This window comes from Bombina bombina, chromosome 1, assembly GCF_027579735.1.
Source record: "Bombina bombina isolate aBomBom1 chromosome 1, aBomBom1.pri, whole genome shotgun sequence".
Classification (NCBI taxonomy): domain Eukaryota; kingdom Metazoa; phylum Chordata; class Amphibia; order Anura; family Bombinatoridae; genus Bombina; species Bombina bombina.
Window position 1 is genome coordinate 714,106,941 of NC_069499.1, and position 22,723 is coordinate 714,129,663.

At 39.5% G+C, this 22,723-nt stretch overlaps 1 protein-coding gene across 1 annotated transcript in view; it reads left to right on the plus strand.

The window, feature by feature from the left end:
* Positions 1 to 22,723, plus strand: part of LOC128639495 (actin-binding protein WASF3-like) — a 128,562-nt gene that overhangs the window by 72,413 nt on the left and 33,426 nt on the right. The window contains exons 5-6 of the mRNA XM_053691638.1: positions 573 to 748; positions 1,134 to 1,394. Of these exons, the coding sequence (XP_053547613.1) occupies positions 573 to 748; positions 1,134 to 1,394 (437 nt within the window). The remainder of the gene's footprint in view (positions 1 to 572; positions 749 to 1,133; positions 1,395 to 22,723) is intronic.

A 22,723-nucleotide genomic window follows, 5' to 3' on the forward strand; every position in this document is an offset into this window, starting at 1 on the left:
TCTCAAAATTGTCATAAGTAACACCTAATACATTATTTTTAAAACTTTGAAATTAAGACTTTAAATGCTAAACAGTGTTATAAACCTAATAAGATAATCACACAACACAGAATATATAATTAAACTAAGTTAAATGAACAAAAACATTTGCTAAACAGCATTATAAACATAATAAAATAATCACACAATACAGACTTCACTTGCATTTTTCTGCAAACAGTTCTTTCTATGCATTCCAATCTGGACTGATTTATAGACAGGAAGATCTGCTCGATAGCTCAGGTCTGATTAATTTCAGCTTGCTTGGCTTTGCTGCAACACAAGCGAACAGCTCTACCTACTGGCTATTTTAATAAATGCACTGCTTCTCAATGCTTTTCACATGACTGGAAAAAAAGGTTGTTATTCTGAAACGGTGTAAATTGAACCGTTGTAAACCGAGGGCCACCTGTACTCTAGTTATTCTGTAGGTCTGATAATGTAAGGTGTCAGAGCTAAGTTATCTTCATCAATTCACTGTGTATTTGTATTTGCTCAGTTTTTTTATATCTATTGTTTTTCTCTTTTTTCAGGAGCAAAGGCTAGTGGAAGATCCCACACGTGAGGTAAAGAAAGTACGCAAAGCCCGGAACCGGCGACTAGAATGGAACATGATGGCGTATGATAAGGAATTCAGACCAGATAACAGGTTCTCACCATCTCCATATCATGTGACTTCATCCGAGGGATCACTGTCCCCTGATAATAGGCAGGTTGCACATACGCTGTATAAGTATTAAGTTCTTTACGAGATGGGGATTCAGATAAGAGGGATTACCAATCTCCCACCTACACATCATGGTTCAATTTATTATGTATAGGATTTTCCTAATGACATGAAGAAGTATCTGTTAACTTTTTTTAGAAAAAAAACATTTGTTCTGATGTTTCAAAAACATAATGAACAAATGTAATTAGCAAATTAACCATTATGTGGCAGGATACCCTATTTAGGAGAATATAATTTATGTTAGAATAAAAAAAAATAGATTAATTTATGTATCCCCTTTCATCCTGGGTGGGATTCCAGGACATCATTAGAGTGTTGGTATCTCTTGGGCTATAATAACAAAGCTTTATGTTTTGCATTGCAGATCCTATGCTTCAGATCTTGATCATTCTTACCCTGCAAGTCCTAATCATCCTACACAGCAAATCATGGTGCCTGCTCCTCACATGACAGCAGAGAACAAAGAGATAATCTTGATGGCCAATCAGGCGCAAGAGCATGGGTATCGATCCTCTGCACCTGGTAGCCGCCAGAACAGTCTAAACAGAGCACAGCAGGCGCATGCAACACAGCCCCCAGAAGCAATCCTTAATGGGCCACGACCGCAAGTGCTGAAGGAGTATAGGTATGTATGTTATATTAAAGCTGTGAAGAAGTGAATATTAAAATAATCCAGCAACTATTAGGCATGCTCTAGCCTGTGATAGATAGATAGATAGATATAGATAGATAGATAGATAGATAGATAGATAGATAGATAGATAGATAGACACTAAAGTGCTCTGTTTATGTACACAGCTCAGTATATTCCAATCTTGTTGATTGACTTATCAGGTACATTAATGTGAATAAACCTGTTTCATAATTTAATCTTAACAATCAGTTAAAGGGACAAGAAACCCCAACATTTTCTTTTATGATTCAGATAGCACATACAATTTATTTTTTATTTTTTATTATTTATATTTTATACCAACAATGTGCCATGAACATTAAAAAACAAAACAATGAGGAAAGGGAAGAAGGTACAATATTGGCGCCTAACAAGGCACAAAGAATATACAATGACATCAATGCTTACATCAACATTGCATATTTACAGAACTAAGAAAATAACTGAACTTTCTTCCATCCGAGATTTCTTGGCACATTGTCGGGAGTTTTATATTTTTTAGTAAACTACCAGAAAAACCGGCAGCCCATCTTAAAGGGAAATAGATGTAAGATTTATTAACATTATTAAGTTGCCTCTACTTTCCTATGAAAAAATAAGTGAGAAATTCAAAGTGAATGGTCTAATGAGTAGTGTAGATTCCCTGTCTGTCCTGTACAACTAGAGGACAAGATAACAACTAACCCTATATAACTGATAATGTTAGAACTAAGAGATTCAAACAATGAAGTTCATCAGGGTTCCTTAATCATGAAGACTTCTATATCATCTACCTCCCCCAGAGAGAGAGCAGGGAAGAGGGGAGAGGAAAAAAATAAAATAAAAATACAAAATCCCCTTCTGTACCCCCCTCCCTCCCCTCTATTTCCCCTACCAGATACCCAACAGAACTATTTCCAAGTTTCTGAATGGAAAGATCAGATGGTCGATTTCTCTGGGTGGGAATATTTTAATAAAGCTTTTACCATTAAACCATTTTTTGAAGAAGGAAGCTATTTCCCGGTCAGAGTTTAAATCTCTAGCTAATTTCTCGATTATTTATTGTTTTTTAAGATAATTCTTAACTTCCGTAACCGTTGGAGGGAAGTTGCTCTTCCATTTTTTGAAAATTAAATTTCTGGCAGCAAGAATAACAGAGTTTATTATCTTAGACTCATTTGAAGGTAAATTCTTGTCCACCAGAAAAATTATATCTTTCAAGGTAAATGTGAAAGGGGTTAGTTTAAATAATTTGAGTAACCAAAATTCTATTTTATTCCAAAACTGCTTTATTTTGGGACATGCCCAAATCATATGTATTAAATTTGCGGCTGGAAGACTGCACTTTGGACACTTATTGAAGTTCTTATTGTGCCACCTATACCCTTTTTCAGGAGTGTATTAAGTATGATATATTAGTTTTATTGGGACTCTCTCCAGGTCTCAGCTATTGTGGCGCGATAAAGCAAAGATATAGAGCAGTATACATGCAGTTTCTGATCAATATTATCAGAGGTGAGAATTGTCCATCTTTGGGCTATATATTTTAAATTGGATCCTCCCTTATGTGAAGCCAAATAAAGATACCACGTGGAGATAGATAGATGACCTGCTTTGGCCAGAACTGGCCAGTTATCAAGTTTTCCCCATGACCATTTCCAGGAAAATGTATTAACTAGCTGCTGGACATAGTGTCTGGCTTGCAAATATGCATGGTTACTTAGGTCAAATTCTTGTTTCAATTCTTCAAAGGATTTAATATTTTCTGCTGCTAAGTTTACGAATTGTGATACAAAATAAAGACCTTTCCTATGCCAGTTCTGAAGAAATGAGGATTGTGTAACTTCTTAGTAATCTGGGTTTCCTAAGAAGGTTTGAAATTTGGGGATCTTGATATCTAAATCAACTCGTATTCCAATTTTTTTCCAGGTCTGAATTATCGTGTAGATTGATTTATATGATTTCACCTGTTTAGGAATTAAATTGGAGGATAGATGGATCAAAGAAATAGGAGAAAATGGATAAGTCATATTAGTTTCTAATCTAATATCGGTAAAATTATCTAAGTCCGTTATCCAATCGTCCGCAATGCGACCAAGAAAGACTAGGTTATAGAGAGATACAAGAGCAAAGCCAGCGAATTGTTTATGAAGCGGTAATTTATGGAGGGTTATTCTGGGTTTTTTGGACTGCCATATTAAACAACGAACTGCGGTGTTGAACTTCTTGATGTCATAAGTTTTCAGAAGAATAGGCAGGTTTTGTAATATATAAAACATTTTGGGCAGAGGCACCATTTTAAAAAGTGCAATGCTCCCTGATATATAGAGAGAGGGTAATTGGGGTAATATATTCAAAGAGTACCAGTCTTGAGGGTCAGCAAAAAGATTGACCCCAAGGTATCTAAATGAGTTTGTAACTGTTTTAAAAGGAATTTCTATCAAATATTTTTCAAGCCAGAGTAATTCAGACTTCAGATTATTGACTTTATAGCCTGAGAATTGACTAAATAGCTTGACTATTCTCATAAGCTTTGGGATATTTGAAGAAGTGTTAGACATATAGATTAATAGGTCATCCGCGTAAAGGGCCAACTTCACCTCTTTTTTCTGGAATTTTATGCCTTCGATCTGTTGCCTGATTTCAATGGCTAGCGGTTCGATTGCGAGATCAAAAAGTATTGGCGACAGAGGACAACCTTGCCGGGTACCTCATTCCAGCTTGATTATATTTGACTCTACCCCGTTAATAAATAAGCTAGTAGAAGATTGGGAACACAATATTTTAATCAGTCTTAGGAAGTTATTGCTGAACCCAAACGGTATAACGTGTCTAACAAGTGGTCATGATGCACGCAGTCTAATGCTTTTTCGGCATCAATAGCTAAGTCTGTGGCATCAGGATAATCTTTCAAAAAGCTACTATAAGAGTTTTTAAAATAGTCAATGAACAATAATAATTGTCTGATCTTTGCGGCCGAACTACTGTTAAACAGGAACCCAGCCTGATCTTTATGTATAATCTCTGGTAGCCCTTCCTGGAGTCTTTTAGCCAAGATGGAAGTGAATAGCTTGTAATCAGTATTTAGTAGGGCAATTGGCCTGTAAGATTCTTTTTTGCAAGGATCCTTCCCTGACTTAAGTATAAGGATTGTCTGAGATTCTGCAAAGTTAAGAGGGAGCTGAGAATCCTCAATATAGTAGAGGTTAAATAGTTTTGTTAAATGAGAGTCCAGTGTCGGGGCCAAGTTTTTATATATTTCATTTGGAAGAGCATCCGAACCTGGGGCTTTATCCGATTTTATTGACTGAATGGCTTGATTTACTTCCAGTTCTGAAATAGGGGAGTTTAACTTAAGATTAAATTCAGAACTGCTCCTATTCCCGAGGGAGTGGAAGAGTAAATTAATTTGTAATACTGGTAGAAGGATTCAAAAATTTATTTACTGAAGAATGTTTACAGATTTTCACTAGTTTTGATAGTAACTTGCCCGATTTATTGCCGTATTTATATAATCTTGCTTGATATCTTAGTTCTGCATGTGATGTGTGGGATATTAGAAAAGTATCACGTTCTCTCTTTGCCCCAATGTATCTTTTCCAATTATCATTCGAGGGGGAAGCTTAAATATCTGTTATAAGCATTTATTATGGCTGCTGTTACTTCCCTTTCTTTCAGTCTAGATTCCCTCCTAAATCTGGCGGTATAAGCAATGATTTCTCCTCTTAAAACTACTTTTGCAGTTTCTCAAACTGTCGAAAAACTGGCAACTGAACCAATATTAAGTTGAAAATATTCATCTAGTTTAGTTTTTAGACAATTTCTAAAATTTAGATTTTTATTCAAATATTTTGGATAACAAAAGCATGGCGCTCGATCGTAGGCGTTTACGCAGGGGATATCTAATATTATTGGGGCATGATCCGAGATACACATTTCGGATATTGAAGCTTTTGCCCCGATCTTATAGAGACTATCACTTGTCAGCATGAGGTCAATCCTTGAAAATGATTTGAAGACTTTGGAGTAACAGGTGTAGTTTCTAACATCCGGATTCTGTGCTCTCCATATGTCTCTGACTGCAAGATTATGTGAAATGGAGTTAAACAATTTTGCTTCCAGATTATTTTTTTTTGTTTTCCCTTGAAGAGCGCCTCACCTTAATCTATCCAAAGGATAGCGAGGAGACATATTTAAAATCACCCGCTAAAATCAAATGCCCCTCTGCCACCTGTAGAATTTTGGCTTGGAGAGAGTCCCAATAATTTGAGTCAATTATGTTAGGTGCATATAATATACAAATGGTATATATTGAATTTGCAATCCTCAGTTTAAGAATTAAGTATCTGCTCTCTGGGTCTGCTATTGTTAGTAAGGTGACATAGGTTAGCTTTTTCCCCAAAAGAATTGCTACTCCTTTTTCCTATTTATAGATGGAGTGAAAAAAACCTTGGCTACCCAGGAAGATTTTAGTTTCATAGATTCTTCAGTAATTAAGTGTGTTCCTTGTAAAAAAGCAATAGACGTATTAAGTTTCTGAAGGTGTGTTAAAATTGTTTTATGTTTTATGGGTGAGGCAATGCCCCCTATGTTTCATGAAGTGAGTCTAATGTATTTATTCATGGACCTTTATTCGGATCTAAAATAATCTTTAATGGATCTGAGTCCATGTGGTGCCTTGAATAATTGAGTCATAATACACATCTTGACTTAAAGGGACAGTCAAGTCCAAGAAAAACTTTAATTTTTCAAATATGGCATGTAATTTTAAACAACTTTCCAATTTACTTTTATCAACAATTTTGCTTTGTTCTCTTGTTATTCTAGTTGAAAGCAAACCTAGGAAGGTGCATATGATAATTTCTAAGCCCTTGAAGACTGCCTCTATTTTATTTACTTTTCACAGCAGGGGAGAGCAAGCTCATGTAGGCCATATAGATAGCATTGTGATCAAGCCCGTGGCTAGTGGCAGACACTGCACTAATTGGCTAAAATGCAAGTCAATAGATAATAACTAAAAGTCATGTGATTAGGGGCGGTCAGAAGATGCTTAGATACAAGTTAGTCACAGAAATAAAAAGTGTATTAATATAACAGTGTTGGTTTTGCAAAACTGGGGAATGGGTAATAAAGGGATTATCTATCTTTTTAAACAACAAAAAGTCTGGTGTTGACTGTCCCTTTAATATCATTTGATCCCATATTCCGCTAGTTTCTTCTCTGCCTCTAATGCCGAGTCAAAGGAGAAAGTATGACCTTCAAGCGTCACTTTAAGTCTAGCAGGATAAATGACCGTGGCCTGCCATCCGGCCTTTATCATCTTGCCAAAGATTGGGGAGAGTTCCCTTTCACCTCAAGGAAGTTTCGATGAAGAAATATTGAAAGAGCAAGATTTTGGTATCATTATAAAGTATGGGTTGGTTTTTGCAATAGTATTGCAAAAACAACACTTTATCCTGATAATTCAAAAATCTCGCTATAATCGGTCTAGGTTTAACAAGGTTGCTCGAGTTATCAAGTGGTCTCCCCAATCTGTGGACTTTCTCAATGACAAAAGGTGACTGAGATGGAGGAATATTTAATAATTGTGGCAAAATATGGGTCATAAGTTTCAAAAGATCTTTTTGCTGACTGGATTCTGGTAATCCAATAACTCTAAGGTTATACCTTCTTGACCTGTTTTCGAGATCATTTAGTTTAGCCTGAATTTTAATTAACTCTGATTACCCTTGATTTTTGGTATATAGGCGTTTGTCACATCAAGTCTGAAATTCTCTGTTCGGCTTCCTGAAGCCTTTTAGAGAAATATCTAACTTCTGTTGTTAGCGTTAAGATGTCTTGCTTGATTTCAGTTTTTAATAAATCAAATTTGTGGCTTATAGCTTCTAGAATACTAGAAACTAAAGATTGTGATTCCTGGACAGTCATAAGGTTTTGGGTGTTTGTTGAGATAGATTCGGGATGGACTTTTACCAGGGTCTTAGTAGAATTCTTGTTCCTGCGATCCCTGTGTTTAGTTGCCATGCCTGGATTAGATTTGGACGTGAAGGACGGTGATGTGATGAATTTGTCCATAAAGGTAGTGCAAATACAAAATTTGTGATAGAGCAGCTAGCTCCAAGTGAGCAAAATTTCAAAAGTGGAGTAAAGGGAAGTGCAGGACGTGAAAAAGAAGAGAGGAGGAAAAAAAAAAGTATATCTATTCACACAGTGAAAGAATGGTGATTGAATGTTTTATTTTACAAAGATATGAAGAGTCCACGGATTTCATCCTTACTTGTGGGATATTAACCTCCTGCTAACAGGAAGTGGCAAAGAGCACCACAGCAGAGCTGTATATATAGCCCCTCCCTTCCCCTCCACCTCCAGTCATTCTCTTTGCCTGTGTTATACTAGGAAGACATGGTAAAGTGAGGTGTTAGTTTTAGTTTCTTCAATCAAAAAGTTTTTTATTTTAAATGGTACCGGTGCATACTATTTTCCTCAGGGGGATATGGATGAAGATTTCTGCCCTGAGGTTGATGATCTTAGCAGTTGTAACTAAGATCCATGCTGGTTCCCATAAGACTTCTGAAGGTAACCATGAGACATCTTCAGTGTGGAGACCGGTTTCATGCTACAAGTAGCATTAAGGTATGTGCAGCCTTTTTTTCTGAGGAGACTTGGTGTATCAGAATTGGCTGGCATTATTTCCCTGTATGGGAATGGGGTAAGCAGTAATCCTAATTTATAAGAGGGGTATTACTGGAGTCCCTATATTATATTTATCTTTGGTTGACTTTATTGGGCAATGTGACATGGGAGACAATGAAAAAACAATTTATTAGGTTTTTTATTTTGGCATTTAAACTTGTTTGTTTATGGTTTGAGGGGTTGTATACTGTGTATACTTTAACTCTGGTGCAAAACCGCATACCCATGCGGTTGTGTTTGGGCCTACTCCGGCATTTGACCTTAAGGGGCGGGGCTTATTTTTGCGCACTCAGATGCGCACTTCCTTCAGGCTAAGCAGCAGCAAGCAGTTACTCCGGTGGTTCCTGGACTGTGTAGCTGGTCTGAAGGGTTGGAAACTTGTTTCAAAGTACCCTGGGGGCAGGTAGGTGCCACAGCGGAGCTGTGGCGAGGTGCAGAGGGTATTTTTATCTCTCTTTTGACTAGTTGTTGATTTAAGTACTTTAAAGCCTTATTTCTGCCCTTGCTTCAGGGTGCAGTAATTTTTGGATTGACCAACAATTTTAAGTTAAATTTGGAGATAATTTAACATCAGTTGAGCATTTTGGAAAGATTGTTCACTTTTTTTCTTTTCTTAAAGGCACAGTACACATTTTTTCAAATGTTTATTTTATGTAATAAATAACGCCTAGATTTAGAGTTTGGCGGCCAAAGGGGTGCGTTAGCTACGCGTGCTTTTTTCCCCCCGCACCTTTTAAATACCGCTGGTATTTAGAGTTCACAGAATGGCTGGGTTTTCAGTGCGTTAGGCTCCAAAAAGGGAGTGTAGCGCATAAGTTAACGCCACTGCAACTCTAGATACCAGCGGTGCTTACGGACGCAGCCAGCTTAAAAAACGTGCTCATGCACAATTCCCCCTTAGAAAACAATGGGGCTGTTTGAGCTGAAAAAAACCCTAACACCTGCAAAAAAGCAGCGTTCAGCTCTTAACGCAGCCCCATTGTTTTCTATGAGGAAACACTTCCTAAGTCTGCACCTAACACTCTAACATGTACCCCTAAACACCCCTAACCTTACACTTATTAACCCCTATTCTGCCGCCCCCGCTATCGCTGACACCTGCATATTTTTTTAACCCCTAATCTGCCGCTCCGTAAACCGCCGCTACCTACATTATCCCTGTGTACCCCTAATCTGCTGCCCCTAACACCGCCGACCCCTATATTATATTTATTAACCCCTAATCTGCCCCCCACAACGTCGCCTCCACCTGCCTACACTTATGAACCCCTAATCTGCCGAGCGGACCGCACCGCTACTATAATAAAGTTATTAACCCCTAATCCGCCTCACTCCCGCCTCAATAACCCTATAATAAATAGTATTAACCCCTAATCTGCCCTCCCTAACATCGCCGACACCTAACTTAAATTATTAACCCCTAATCTGCCGACCGAATCTCGCCGCTACTGTAATAAATGGATTAACCCCTAAAGCTAAGTCTAACCCTAACCCTAAAACCCCCCTAAATTAAATATAATTTAAATCTAACTAAATAAATTAACTCTTATTAAATAAATTATTCCTATTTAAAACTAAATACTTACCTGTAAAATAAACCCTAATATAGCTACAATATAAATTATAATTATATTGTAGCTATTTTAGGATTAATATTTTTTTTACAGGCAACTTTGTATATTATTTTAACTATTTTAGCTATTAAATAGTTCTTAACTATTTAATAGCTATTGTACCTGGTTAAAATAATTACAAAGTTGCCTGTAAAATAAATATAAATCCTAAAATAGCTATAATATAATTATAATTTATATTGTAGCTATATTAGGGTTTATTTTACAGGTAAGTATTTAGCTTTAAATAGGAATAATTTATTTAATAAGAGTTAATTTATTTCGTTAGATTTAAATTATATTTAATTTAGGGGGGTTTTAGGGTTAGGGTTAGACTTAGCTTTAGGGGTTAATCCATTTATTACAGTAGCGGCGAGATTCGGTCGGCAGATTAGGGGTTAATAATTGAAGTTAGGTGTCGGCGATGTTAGGGAGGGCAGATTAGGGGTTAATACTATTTATTATAGGGTTATTGAGGCGGGAGTGAGGCGGATTAGGGGTTAATAACTTTATTATAGTAGCGGTGCGGTCCGCTTGGCAGATTAGGGGTTAATAAGTGTAGGCAGGTGGAGTCGACGGTGAGGGGGGCAGATTAGGGGTTAATAAATATAATATAGGGGTCGGAGGTGTTAGGGGCAGCAGATTAGGGGTTCATAGGGATAATGTAGGTGCCAGCGGCGTGCGGTCGGCAGATTAGGGGTTAAAATTTTTTGATAGAGTGGCAGCGATGTGGGGGGACCTCGGTTTAGGGGTGCATAGGTAGTTTATGGGTGTTAGTGTACTTTAGAGCACAGTAGTTAAGAGCTTTATAAACCGGCGTTAGCCCAGAAAGCTCTTAACTACTGACTTATTTCTGCGGCTGGAGTTTTGTCGTTAGATTTCTAACGCTCACTTCAGACACGACTCTAAATACCGGCGTTAGAAAGATCCCATTGAAATGATAGGATACGCAATTGACGTAAGGGTATCTGCGGTATGGAAAAGTTGCGGCTGGAAAGTGAGCGTTAGACCCTTTCCTGACTGACTCTAAATACCAGCGGTAGCCCAAAACCAGCGTTAGGAGCCTCTAACGCTGGTTTTGACGGCTACCGCCAGGGCCGCCATCAGGGGGTGACAGGGGTGACTCCTGTCAGTGGCCCAATGGGCCAGGGGGGGCCCATGAGGCAAGAACTAAAAAAAAAAAAAAAGTTTTTTTTTTTTTTTTTTACATTTTGGCAGCCACCAGTGGGTACTACAGCAGAGTGCTAATTGAGCATGGGAATTGTTATTACAAGGAGTAAAGGAGTAAAGTATTAGCATTTGAGAGGATTTCTGAGTGTGCACTAAACCACTATGCACATAAACATTGTCTGTTCCTTTTTAGGACATTTTGACATTACTACTGATTATTCACATCTTTCTACAGACTTTGAGACTAATGAGACCTTTCCGGAAGTCACCAATCCACCATTTAACCTTTAAATTATTGTTTAGGCAGTTCAGGGCCCTTCCTTTAAGCCACTGCATGCTTTTGTCATCATTTAGTTGGCATCTTCCTTTGCAAAAAATATAATCAGAACTCCACATTTTGTTTTCTAAATCTCATTTTTTCACAAAACTGTAGTTTACCTCATTACTTGTCAGGTCAATGTAAACAAGTGCTGAGTGTCTGTGTCTGAGTGTGTTTATTGCGTGTCTGCTAGAGTGTCTATATGTGAATCCTTATGTGTGAGTGTGTCTGTGTGTTTATGTTACTACCTTTACAGCATTTCCAATTTAAATAGACACTTAAGAATAAAGTGCATATACGTTTTAGTCACTTGGTCAAAAATTGCACGTCGACGAAGGGGGGGGGCCTGATCAATGGTTAAGTCAGGGGCCCCAAAATTTCTAGTGGCGGCCTTGGCTACCGCCCAACTCTAAATCTAGGCCTAAGTGTTTAAACGACTTTTGTGGTATTACTAGTCTGTTCAACATGTCTGACATTGAGGATTTTCATTGTTCTATGTGTTTAGAAGCTTTTGTGCAACCCCCTCTAACATTCTTGTAACTCTTGTACTGAAAGGGCCTTACAATGTAAAAAGCATATTTTAAATAAAGAAAGTGTGCCTAAGGATGATTCTCAGTCTGAAGAGAATCAGGATATGCCATCCAACTCTCCCCAAGTGTCACAACCTTTAACGCCCACACAAGCAACGCCAAGTACTTCTAGTGCGTCTAATTCCTTTACTCTGCAGGAGATGGCTGCAGTTATGTCAACTACCCTTAGAGAGGTATTGTCTAAATTACCAGTGTTGCAGGGTAAATGCAGTAGGTCAGGTATTAATGTAAATACTGAATCCTCTGATGCTTTATTAGCTATTTCCGATGTTCCCTCACAGTGCTCTGAGTTGGGGGTCAGGGAATTACTGTCTGAGGGTGAAATTTCTGATTCAGGGAATGTTTTACCTCAGACAGATTCGGATGCTATGTCATTTAAATTTAAGCTTGAACACCTCCGCCTGTTACTTAGGGAGGTTTTAGCGACTCTGGATGATTGTGACCCTATTGTGATTCCTCCAGAGAAATTGTGTAAAATGGATAAATATTTGGAAGTACCTACTTACACTGATGTTTTTCCGGTTCCTAAGAGAATTTCGGAAATTATTAGAAAGGAATGGGATAGACCAGGTATATCGTTTTCTCCCCCTCCTAATTTTAAGAAAATGTTTCCCATATCAGATACCATTCGGGACTCATGGCAAACGGTCCTTAAGGTAGAGGGAGCTATATCTACCCTAGCTAAGCGTACTACTATACCCATTGAGGATAGTTGTGCTTTCAAAGACCCTATGGATAAGAAATTAGAGGGTCTACTAAAGAAATTATTTGTTAATCAGGGGTTTCTTTTACAACCTACGGCTTGCATTGTTCCAGTAACTACTGCAGCAGCTTTTTGGTTTGAGGCTCTAGAAGAGTCTCTTAAGGTTGAGACTCCATTAGATGACATCTTAGATAGAATTAAGGCTCTCAAGCTAGCTAATTCTTTTATTACTGATGCCGCTTTTCAAATTGCTAAATTAGCTGCAAAAAGTGCAGGATTTGCTATTTTAGCACGTAGAGCATTGTGGCTCAAATCTTGGTCTGCTGATGTGTCATCAAAACATAAGCTTTTAGCTATTCCCTTTAAAGGTAAGACCCTTTTCGGGCCAGAATTGAAGGAAATCATTTCTGATATTACAGGAGGCAAAGGCCATGCCCTACCTCAGGATAAGTTGGTTAAAATGAAGGGTAAACAGAATAATTTTCGTTCCTTTCGGAACTTTAAAGGAGGACGCCCCGCTTCTTCTTCTTCCTCAAAGTAGGAAGGGAATTTTACCCAATCTAAGTCAGTCTGGAGACCTAATCAGAACTGGAATAAGGGTAAACAATCCAAAAAGCCGCTCCTGCTCCTAGGACAGCATGAAGGGGTGGCCCCCGATCCGGGACTGGATCTAGTAGGGGGCAGACTCTCTTTCTTTGCTCAGGCTTGGGCAAGAGATGTTCAGGATCCCTGGGCACTAGAAATAGTGACCCACAGTTATCAATTGGAATTCAAGGACTTTCTCCCAAGAGGGAGATTTCATCTTTCAAAATTATCTGCAAACCAGATAAAAAGAGAGGCGTTCTTACGCTGTGTAAAAGACCTTTCTACTATGGGAGTAATTTGTCCAGTTCCAAAATTGGAACATGGACAGGGGTTTTGCTCAAACCTATTTGTGGTTCCCAAAAAGGAGAGAACGTTCAGACCCATTTTAGATCTCAAGTGTCTAAACAAATTTCTAAGAGTTCCATCATTCAAGATGGAGACAATACGAACAATTTACCAATGATCCAGGAGGGTCAATATATGACTACCGTGGACTTGAAGGATGCTTACCTTCATATTCCTATCCACAAGGATCATCATCAGTTTCTAAGGTTTGTCTTTCTGGACAAACATTATCAATTCGTGGCTCTTCCCTTCGGATTGTCCACAGAACCCAGAATCTTCACAAAGGTTCTAGGGTCTCTTTTGGCGGTTCTCAGACCGCAAAAAATAGCGGTGGCGCCTTATCTGGACGACATTCTGATTCAGGCGTCAACATATCATCTGACAAAATCTCACACGGACACAGTGTTGTCTTTTCTGAGAACTCACGGCTGGAAGGTGAACATAGAGAAGAGTTTTAGAAAAAGAGTAAAATGACTGATCCTCAGATCATAAACAAAAGAATCTTTAATCCATTTTGTTAAAAGTTGGAGACAGAACAAGACAAAAAACGCAGCCAAGCTGAATCGTCTGACCGGTTTCGGTCACACAGGACCGTAATCATAGACACAATAATACACGTATGCAACTACCCTTAAAAAAGGTTAAAACCACAATGATTGGTTAGTAACAATTGCCACGTAACAAACACCTTGATACACTTAAATGCATTATAGTGATATGAGAAGAGAACATATGTATAATAATAGAGAAGAGTTCACTTGTCCCACAGACAAGTGTTCCTTTCTTGGGAACTCTGATAGACTCGGTAGCCATGAAAATATTCCTGACGGAGGTCAGAAAATCAAAGATTCTAAATACTTGCCGAGCACTTCAGTCCATTCCTCGGCCATCAGTGGCTCAATGTATGGAAGTAATTGGATTAATGGTAGCGGCAATGGACATTGTTCCGTTTGCTCGCTTTCATCTCAGACCACTGCAACTGTGCATGCTCGGACAGTGGAATGGGGATTATGCAGATTTATCTCCTCAGATAAATCTGGATCAAGAGACCAGAAACTCTCTTCTTTGGTGGTTGTCGCCGGATCATCTGTCCCAAGGGACTTGTTTCCGCAGACCCTCGTGGGTAATAGTGACAACAGATGCCAGCCTTCTGGGCTGGGGTGCAGTTTGGAACTCCCTGAAGGCTCAGGGTGTTTGGACTCAAGTGGAGTCTCTTCTTCCAATCAATATTCTGGACCTGAGAGCAATATTCAATGCGCTTCAGGCATGGCCTCAGTTGGTATCGGTCAAATTCATCAGATTCCAGTCGGACAACATCACGACTGTGGCATATGTCAATCATCAAGGGGGAACAAGGAGTTCCTTAGCGATGATAGAGGTATCCAAGATAATCAGTTGGGCGGAGTAGAGAACTGGGAAGCAGATTTTCTAAGTCGACAGACTTTTCATCCGGGGGAGTGGGAACTGCACCCGGAGGTATTTGCCTCATTGATTCTCAGATGGGGCAGACTGGAATTGGATTTGATGGCATCCCGACAGAATGCCAAGCTTCCAAGATATGGATCCCGGTCAAGGGATCCTCAGGCTGAACTGATAGATGCCTTGGCAGTGCCTTGGTTGTTCAGCCTAGCTTATGTGTTTCCTCTCCTCCCACGTGTGATTGCTCGAATCAAACAGGAGAGAGCTTCAGTGATCCTGATAGCGCCTGCGTGGCCACGCAGGACTTGGTATGCGGATCTAGTGAACATGTCCTCTCTGACACCGTGGAAACTTTCATTGAGACAGGACCTTCTCATTCAAGGTCCTTTCCAAAATCCAAATCTAATTTCTCTGCAGCTGACTGCATGGAGATTGAATGCTTGATTTTATCGAAGCGAGGATTCTCTGATTCGGTTATCAATACTTTGATACAGGCTAGAAAGCCTGTCACTAGAAAAATCTATCATAAGATATGGCGTAAATATCTTTATTGGTATGAATCCAAGGGTTACTCATGGAGTAAAGTTAGGATTCCTAGGATTCTGTCTTTTCTCCAAGAAGGATTGGAGAAAGGGTTATCAGCGAATTCCTTAAAGGGACAAATTTCAGCTTTGTCAATTCTGCTTCACAAACGTTTGGCAAATGTATCAGATGTTCAGTCTTTTTGTCAGGCTCCATCTAGAATTAAGCCTGTATTTAGACCTATTACTCCTCCCTGGAGTTTGAATTTAGTTCTTCGAGTTCTTCAAGGGGTTCCGTTTGAACCTATGCATTCCATAGATATTAAACTGTTATCTTGGAAAGTTTTGTTTTTGGTTGCTATTTCTTCTGCTCGAAGAGTTTCTGAGCTTTCAGCGTTACAGTGTGATTCGCCTTATCTCATATTTCATTCTGATAAGGTGGTTTTACGTAAAAAACCTGGTTTTCTTCCTAAGGTTGTTTCGAATAAGACTATTAATCAGGAAATTGTTGTTCCTTCCTTGTGTCCTAATCCTTCTTCTAAGAAGGAGCGTATGTTACATAACTTGAACGTGGTCCGTGCCTTAAAGTTTTACTTACAGGCAACTAAGGATTTCCGTCAATCATCTTCATTATTCATTGTTTATTCTGGAAAGCGTAGGGGTCAGAAATCTACGGCTACCTCTCTTTCTTTTTGGCTGAGAAGTATCATCCGCCTGGCATATGAGACTGCTGGACAGCAGCCTCCTGAAAGAATTACGGCTCATTCTACTAGGGCTGTGGCTTCCACATGGGCTTTTGAAAACGATGCATCTGTTGAACAGATTTGTAAGGCTGCGACTTGGTCGTCCCTTCACACTTTTTCCAAATTTTCCAAATTTGATACTTTTGCTTTTCTGAGGCTATCTTTGGGAGAAAGGTTCTTCAAGCAGTGGTGCCTTCCGTTTAGGTTCCTGTCTTGTCCCTCCCTTTCATCCGTGTCCTATTGCTTTGGTATTGGTTTCCCACAAGTAAGGATGAAATCCGTGGACTCGTCATATATTTGTAAAAGAAAACTAAATTTATGCTTACCTGATAAATTACTTTCTTTTACGATATGACGAGTCCACGGCCCACCTTGTTCTTTTTAAGACAGTTTTTCTTCATATTTTTTGTAAACTTCAGTCACCTCTCCACCTTTTTAGCCTTTTCTTTTCTCTTCCTATAACCTTCGGCCGAATGACTGGAGGTGGAGGGGAAGGGAAGGGCTATATATACAGCTCTGCTGTGTTGCTCTTTGCCACTTCCTGTTAGCAGGAGGTTAATATCCCACAAGTAAGGATGAAATCCATGGACTCGTCATATCGTAAAAGAAAGTAATTTATCAGGTAAGCATAAATTTAGTTTTTTGTGGAAAGAAAGACTAAAATATGGCAATTGATAAACACAGGTTGTAAGTATCCGATAGATTCCACAGCACTGACCTTATATTTTTCGCCAACAATTTTCAACGTTGGTGAGTTGTTAAGATTTCTCTAACTTATTAAAGAATTTTTTAATGAGAGAATTCCAACGATAGACTATACAGGGAGTGCAGAATTATTAGGCAAGTTGTATTTTTGAGGATTAATTTTATTATTGAACAACAACCATGTTCTCAATGAACCCAAAAAAACTAATTAATATCAAAGCTGAATAGTTTTGGAAGTAGTTTTTAGTTTGTTTTTAGTTATAGCTATTTTAGGGGGATATCTGTGTGTGCAGGTGACTATTACTGTGCATAATTATTAGGCAACTTAACAAAAAACAAATATATACCCATTTCAATTATTTATTTTTACCAGTGAAACCAATATAACATCTCAACATTCACAAATATACATTTCTGACATTCAAAAACAAACAAAAAAAAAAAATCAGTGACCAATATAGCCACCTTTCTTTGCAAGGACACTCAAAAGCCTGCCATCCATGGATTCTGTCAGTGTTTTGAACTCTTCACCATCAACATTGCGTGCAGCAGCAACCACAGCCTCCCAGACACTGTTCAGAGAGGTGTACTGTTTTCCCTCCTTGTAAATCTCACATTTGATGATGGACCACAGGTTCTCAATGGGGTTCAGATCAGGTGAACAAGGAGGCCATGTCATTAGATTTTCTTCTTTTATACCCTTTCTTGCCAGCCACGCTGTGGAGTACTTGGACGCATGTGATGGAGCATTGTCCTGCATGAAAATCATGTTTTTCTTGAAGGATGCAGACTTCTTCCTGTACCACTGCTTGAAGAAGGTGTCTTCCAGAAACTGGCAGTGGGACTGGGAGTTGAGCTTGACTCCATCCTCAACCCGAAAAGGCCCCACAAGCTCATCTTTGATGATACCAGCCCAAACCAGTACTCCACCTCCACCTTGCTGGCGTCTGAGTCGGACTGGAGCTCTCTGCCCTTTACCAATCCAGCCACGGGCCCATCCATCTGGCCCATCAAGACTCACTCTCATTTCATCAGTCCATAAAACCTTAGAAAAATCAGTCTTGAGCTATTTCTTGGCCCAGTCTTGACGTTTCAGCTTGTGTGTCTTGTTCAGTGGTGGTCGTCTTTCAGCCTTTCTTACCTTGGCCATGTCTCTGAGTATTGCACACCTTGTGCTTTTGGGCACTCCAGAGATGTTGCAGCTCTGAAATATGGCCAAACTGGTGGCAAGTGGCATCTTGGCAGCTGCACGCTTGACTTTTCTCAGTTCATGGGCAGTTATTTTGCGCCTTGGTTTTTCCACACGCTTCTTGCGACCCTGTTGACTATTTTGAATGAAACGCTTGATTGTTCGATGATCACGCTTCAGAAGCTTTGCAATTTTAAGAGTGCTGCATCCCTCTGCAAGATATCTCACTATTTTTGACTTTTCTGAGCCTGTCAAGTCCTTCTTTTGACCCATTTTGCCAAAGGAAAGGAAGTTGCCTAATAATTATGCACACCTGATATAGGGTGTTGATGTCATTAGACCACACCCCTTCTCATTACAGAGATGCACATCACCTAATATGCTTAAGTGGTAGTAGGCTTTCAAGTCTATACAGCTTGGAGTAAGACAACATGCATAAAGAGGATGATGTGGTCAAAATACTCATTTGCCTAATAATTCTGCACTCCCTGTATTTTAAAACACTGCTTAAAAGCAGAAATATAGGAGTAAATAATTTATTATGTTCCAGATTAAGCTTATATGTTATGTGGTAGTATGTTAGTTTAAGTAGAGATTATAGACCTTATCGACCTCTGTTCCACAGAGTAAAGTTGCTTAACACAAGAATCTACACAGGAAAAAGGAAAAATAACCTTCTGCCTAAAACATATTGTGTGTGGCGGACTAATCATAACGTTATCAGAAACCTACTATAAACATAATCAGTTGTAAGTGTTGGTTTGAAGGACTTTAGAAGAAGATTCTATAGTTATGTCGAGATTTTGTTACATTTTCTTAATGCAATGGTTTCCTCCAGGGAGATTCTGATAATTGATACTTATCATACATTAACGTGACCCGGGTATTAAGAATTTCTCCTGGGATTTTGAGGAGCTTATGGGAGTATTCCTATAGATGATATACATGCAGGGTTAATAATAGTAAGTCCTCGCAAATATGAGGAAAATTGCTACATCAATAAGAGCCTTCTGCTTAGAACATTCAATATACAATAAGCTAGACATCTAGGAAAGCAAAGAGCCAATGAGTATGTAGTCTTTTGCAGCTATTACCTTAGAGAAACTTTTTGAGCGCTATGGGATCTCTCCTTTCCAAAACTACCCTTTAGATTTAAGACCCTGGTGAATCAAACACCACTCCCTTAGTTGCTTTGTAGTACTATCTTTAGTTTGTTTTAAGTACTCATGAGCCACAAATGCTGAATCAGATTATAATTACCAATGCAGATAAACTACTGCCAACATTGAGAGAGCTCAGAATTATAAACCCTGTAGCTGAGTAATATGCGTATACGTTTTTTCCAGAAAGAAACCTCAGAGGTACCTTCTTATTAAGAGATAAGAGTACTTCCCATGATGTTACATAGCTAAGGTTGCCTCTATATAAAAAAGACAGACATTTTTAAGAGCAGAGGCAGTAATTAAAAAAAGAATAAGAACATTAGGCTAATCATATTAAGAAGTTTAAGTAGGCTTGGGTTAATAAGTCAGTGAGATTTCTTCTAATTGCCAGAATTATCGGGGTTAAGCCTAAATGAATAATTCTGCCGAATTTACGGCAACAAAGTACAGAGTTGAGTCTAATCCTGTAGTATGTCCGGTATAGAAAAGATAGTAATTAGTCCCGGTATAAGCAGATTAAAACAGTTTCTTACGGGATGACTCTTCTGCAAAATATTAGTTTCAACTTCCTCAGTATAACCCTCAGGTTCTTTTTCAGTTATATGGGTTTATCTGTGTTAGGTTACAATGAGCAGAGCCAGACTCGCTAACCGCCCCACACTCACCCCTCCGGTGTTGCTTTAACCCAATGAAGGAACTCTGCTTTACACCTTCATCCCAACCAAGCGCTGGATCTCTCAATATGGCCGTGACGTTGCACTGTTGATTTGACTGATCCCAATACAGCCAGTACGGAGCAGGAAGCCTTGCCATCTTCCTTGCCGAGTCACAGATGCACCAACCAGGTACTCTATCGCTCAGTATGATAGGTGAAATTATGTGGTGTTAATAGCTGCCTCCCCCTCACAGCACCTATGGGGGGAAAGGATGAAGATAAGATCAGCGTAGCTTCACTTGCACCCAGCCTTGGAGCTTGTAGTTGCGGCTATCAACTCCCCACACACAGCACCCATGGGTAGGGAGGATCGCCACCAAGTTGGTATCGTCAAGCTCTACAAAGCCGGTTAAGAGATTATTTCCCAAATCCTCAGTAGCCCGTTGCTGGGACCCAAGACATATTAGAGTAAGTGTGGGTTGAGTTGCAGATCTTGTATCCGATTTGTTTGTCTGCTGACTTGGCTATCTACCCCCCTCACGTTACACCGGTGGGAGGGGGGGACTGCCAATGATGTTATTTAGTCCTTAACAAAGATTTATTCACAAGGTATCCTCCGTGAAACTCCAGGCAAGGAAAGATCTTTAAAGCGCCATTTGAGCTATGCGCTGTGAGAATTTCAGTGTCTTAAAATGACCTGCTCTATCTGAATCATGCAAGTTTAATTTTGACTTTCCTATCCCTTTAAGCATAATTTTCACCATTTAACAGAGTACATCAGACCACATCACAGTATCAGAATTTCAGTCAACCAATCAGATTAGAAGAATGTTCAGTTTTTTCCTTCAGTCCACCCATTTATACCATGAGGCCTTTTTATCAAAGGTCTGTCGGACCTGATTCGCCCGTGCGGATTAGGCCCGACAGACCTCGCTGAATGCGGAGCTCTTGTGAGCTGCTGGTGCAAAGCCGCCCCCCTGCAGATTCGCGGCCAGCAGGGGGGTGCCAATCAACCCGATTGTACTCGATCGGGTTGAATTGCGGCGACCTCTGTCTGTCTGCTCAGAGCAGGCGGACAGGGTTATGGAGCAATGGTCTTTAGACCGCTGTTTCACAACTGCTGTGGGCATCAAGATCCATACGGAGCTTGATAGATAGGCCCCGATAGAGTGATTGTAAATCGTAGCATTTAAAAAAACGCTAGGATTTACAATGACTAAAAAAAATAAACTTTCCTTTAAGATATCATTTAGTAACAAAAGGATGCTAAACTCAGCGCCTCAGGACCACCACAGAACAGCGCTCTTCTTCAATGAGGTGATGTTTCCACCTCTAAACCAGTGTTCTGTATGGTAGCATGGCTATTGGTTTAGAGGTTTAAATGTCACCTCATTGGTAAAAAACGATGCGCCGTGGTCATCCGGAGGAGATGAGTTTAGAGAGCTGCCGCTGCACAGACAGGGTGAGTTTAGCACCTTTTTTAACTAAATAATAACTGAAACTACATTTTATTTTCAGTGATTGTAAATCCAAGCGTTTTTTAAACGCTCTGATTTATCATCACTTTAAAGGGACAGTAAACACATTTTTGTTGGGTTGCTATAGAATAACATATCAGTCAAGTCTTAACATTTTAAAAACAAAATAACATCCTTTTTACTGCAATTATTTCTTTCCATAAGGCAGGGAGAGTCCACAACTTCATTCCTTACTGTTGGGAAATAAAACACCTGGCCACCAGGATGCAGCAAAGACACCCCAGCCAAAGGCTTAAATATCCCTCACACTTCCCTTATCCCCCAGTCATTCTTTGCCTTTCGTCACTAGAGGAGGATGGCAGAGAAGTTTCAGAAGATAGTCCTTAATGGGTATGTTCCCTTCAAGAGAGGGCTGGAGTTTTAAGTAACCATGTAAACATCTCAGTGAGAGTATTGATGAAAGTTAGTGTCTGGAGATGCAGGGAAAGTTTTTCTGGGAACCCCTCCAGACTGTTGCCTAACAACCCCTGAGCAATCAGTGCTGACGAGTTTCACTGCTTGCTGTTCTACACTCAGGTCCCTGTCGGAGCGTCGCTGCAAAACTGTCACACTTGAGAGGCTGTATCTGTTCCACAGAGTGGATGCTGGAGGATAAGACCGCTTTATTATATATAGCAGGGATCCAATATAGGGTCACAGTGTGACTTCTCTCTACCTCAATAGGATCAAGGGTTGATATCTCCTTCAGGGAGATTATTTGGAACAGTTTTGGGGATTTTTATGTACTGTTTTCACTTTGTGAGGGTTTGGGCTCATGAGACTGTGTGCTTTTGGCTTGGAACAGGTTTCACTTTTGTTTTTGAATAAATATCCTGAATCATGATTTCCAGGCTACCAAATTTTAAAGGAGTTGCGCAGCTTATATTAACTTAGCGCCCCTTTTTATAGCAGGGGAAGTTCTGTCTTGCGCACCACAAGACTGGGTGCAGTCTCTTTCACTTCCTTACGATCCTGCTGCAGACATCACTCCTGAGGAGAGTGTTTTCACTGATATCCTGTCTGGGTCTAGGAGGTGGTGCGTGCCCCAACCATTGGGAATGTAAAGGTGCCATTTTATATAAAAGCGCTTTATTTTTGTTCAGTTTTTATTCCATCTGTGAGAGTACATACCAACGCTATAGAGGACTCTGATACTACATTAGAAGGTTCTGCTCCTTCTGTTGTGAATACTAATACCTGTTTATATTGTAAGGAGGCTATGGTTTGCCCCCCTGCTCAATTTTGTTCCATTTGTCTAGGCACTGTTTTAAAATCTAAGAAGGGAGCTAAGTCTGATAATACACATAGTGTAATTAGTACCTCTGAGCCATCAACCTCTCAGGATTCTATGTCCCGAGAGATTACTACCCTT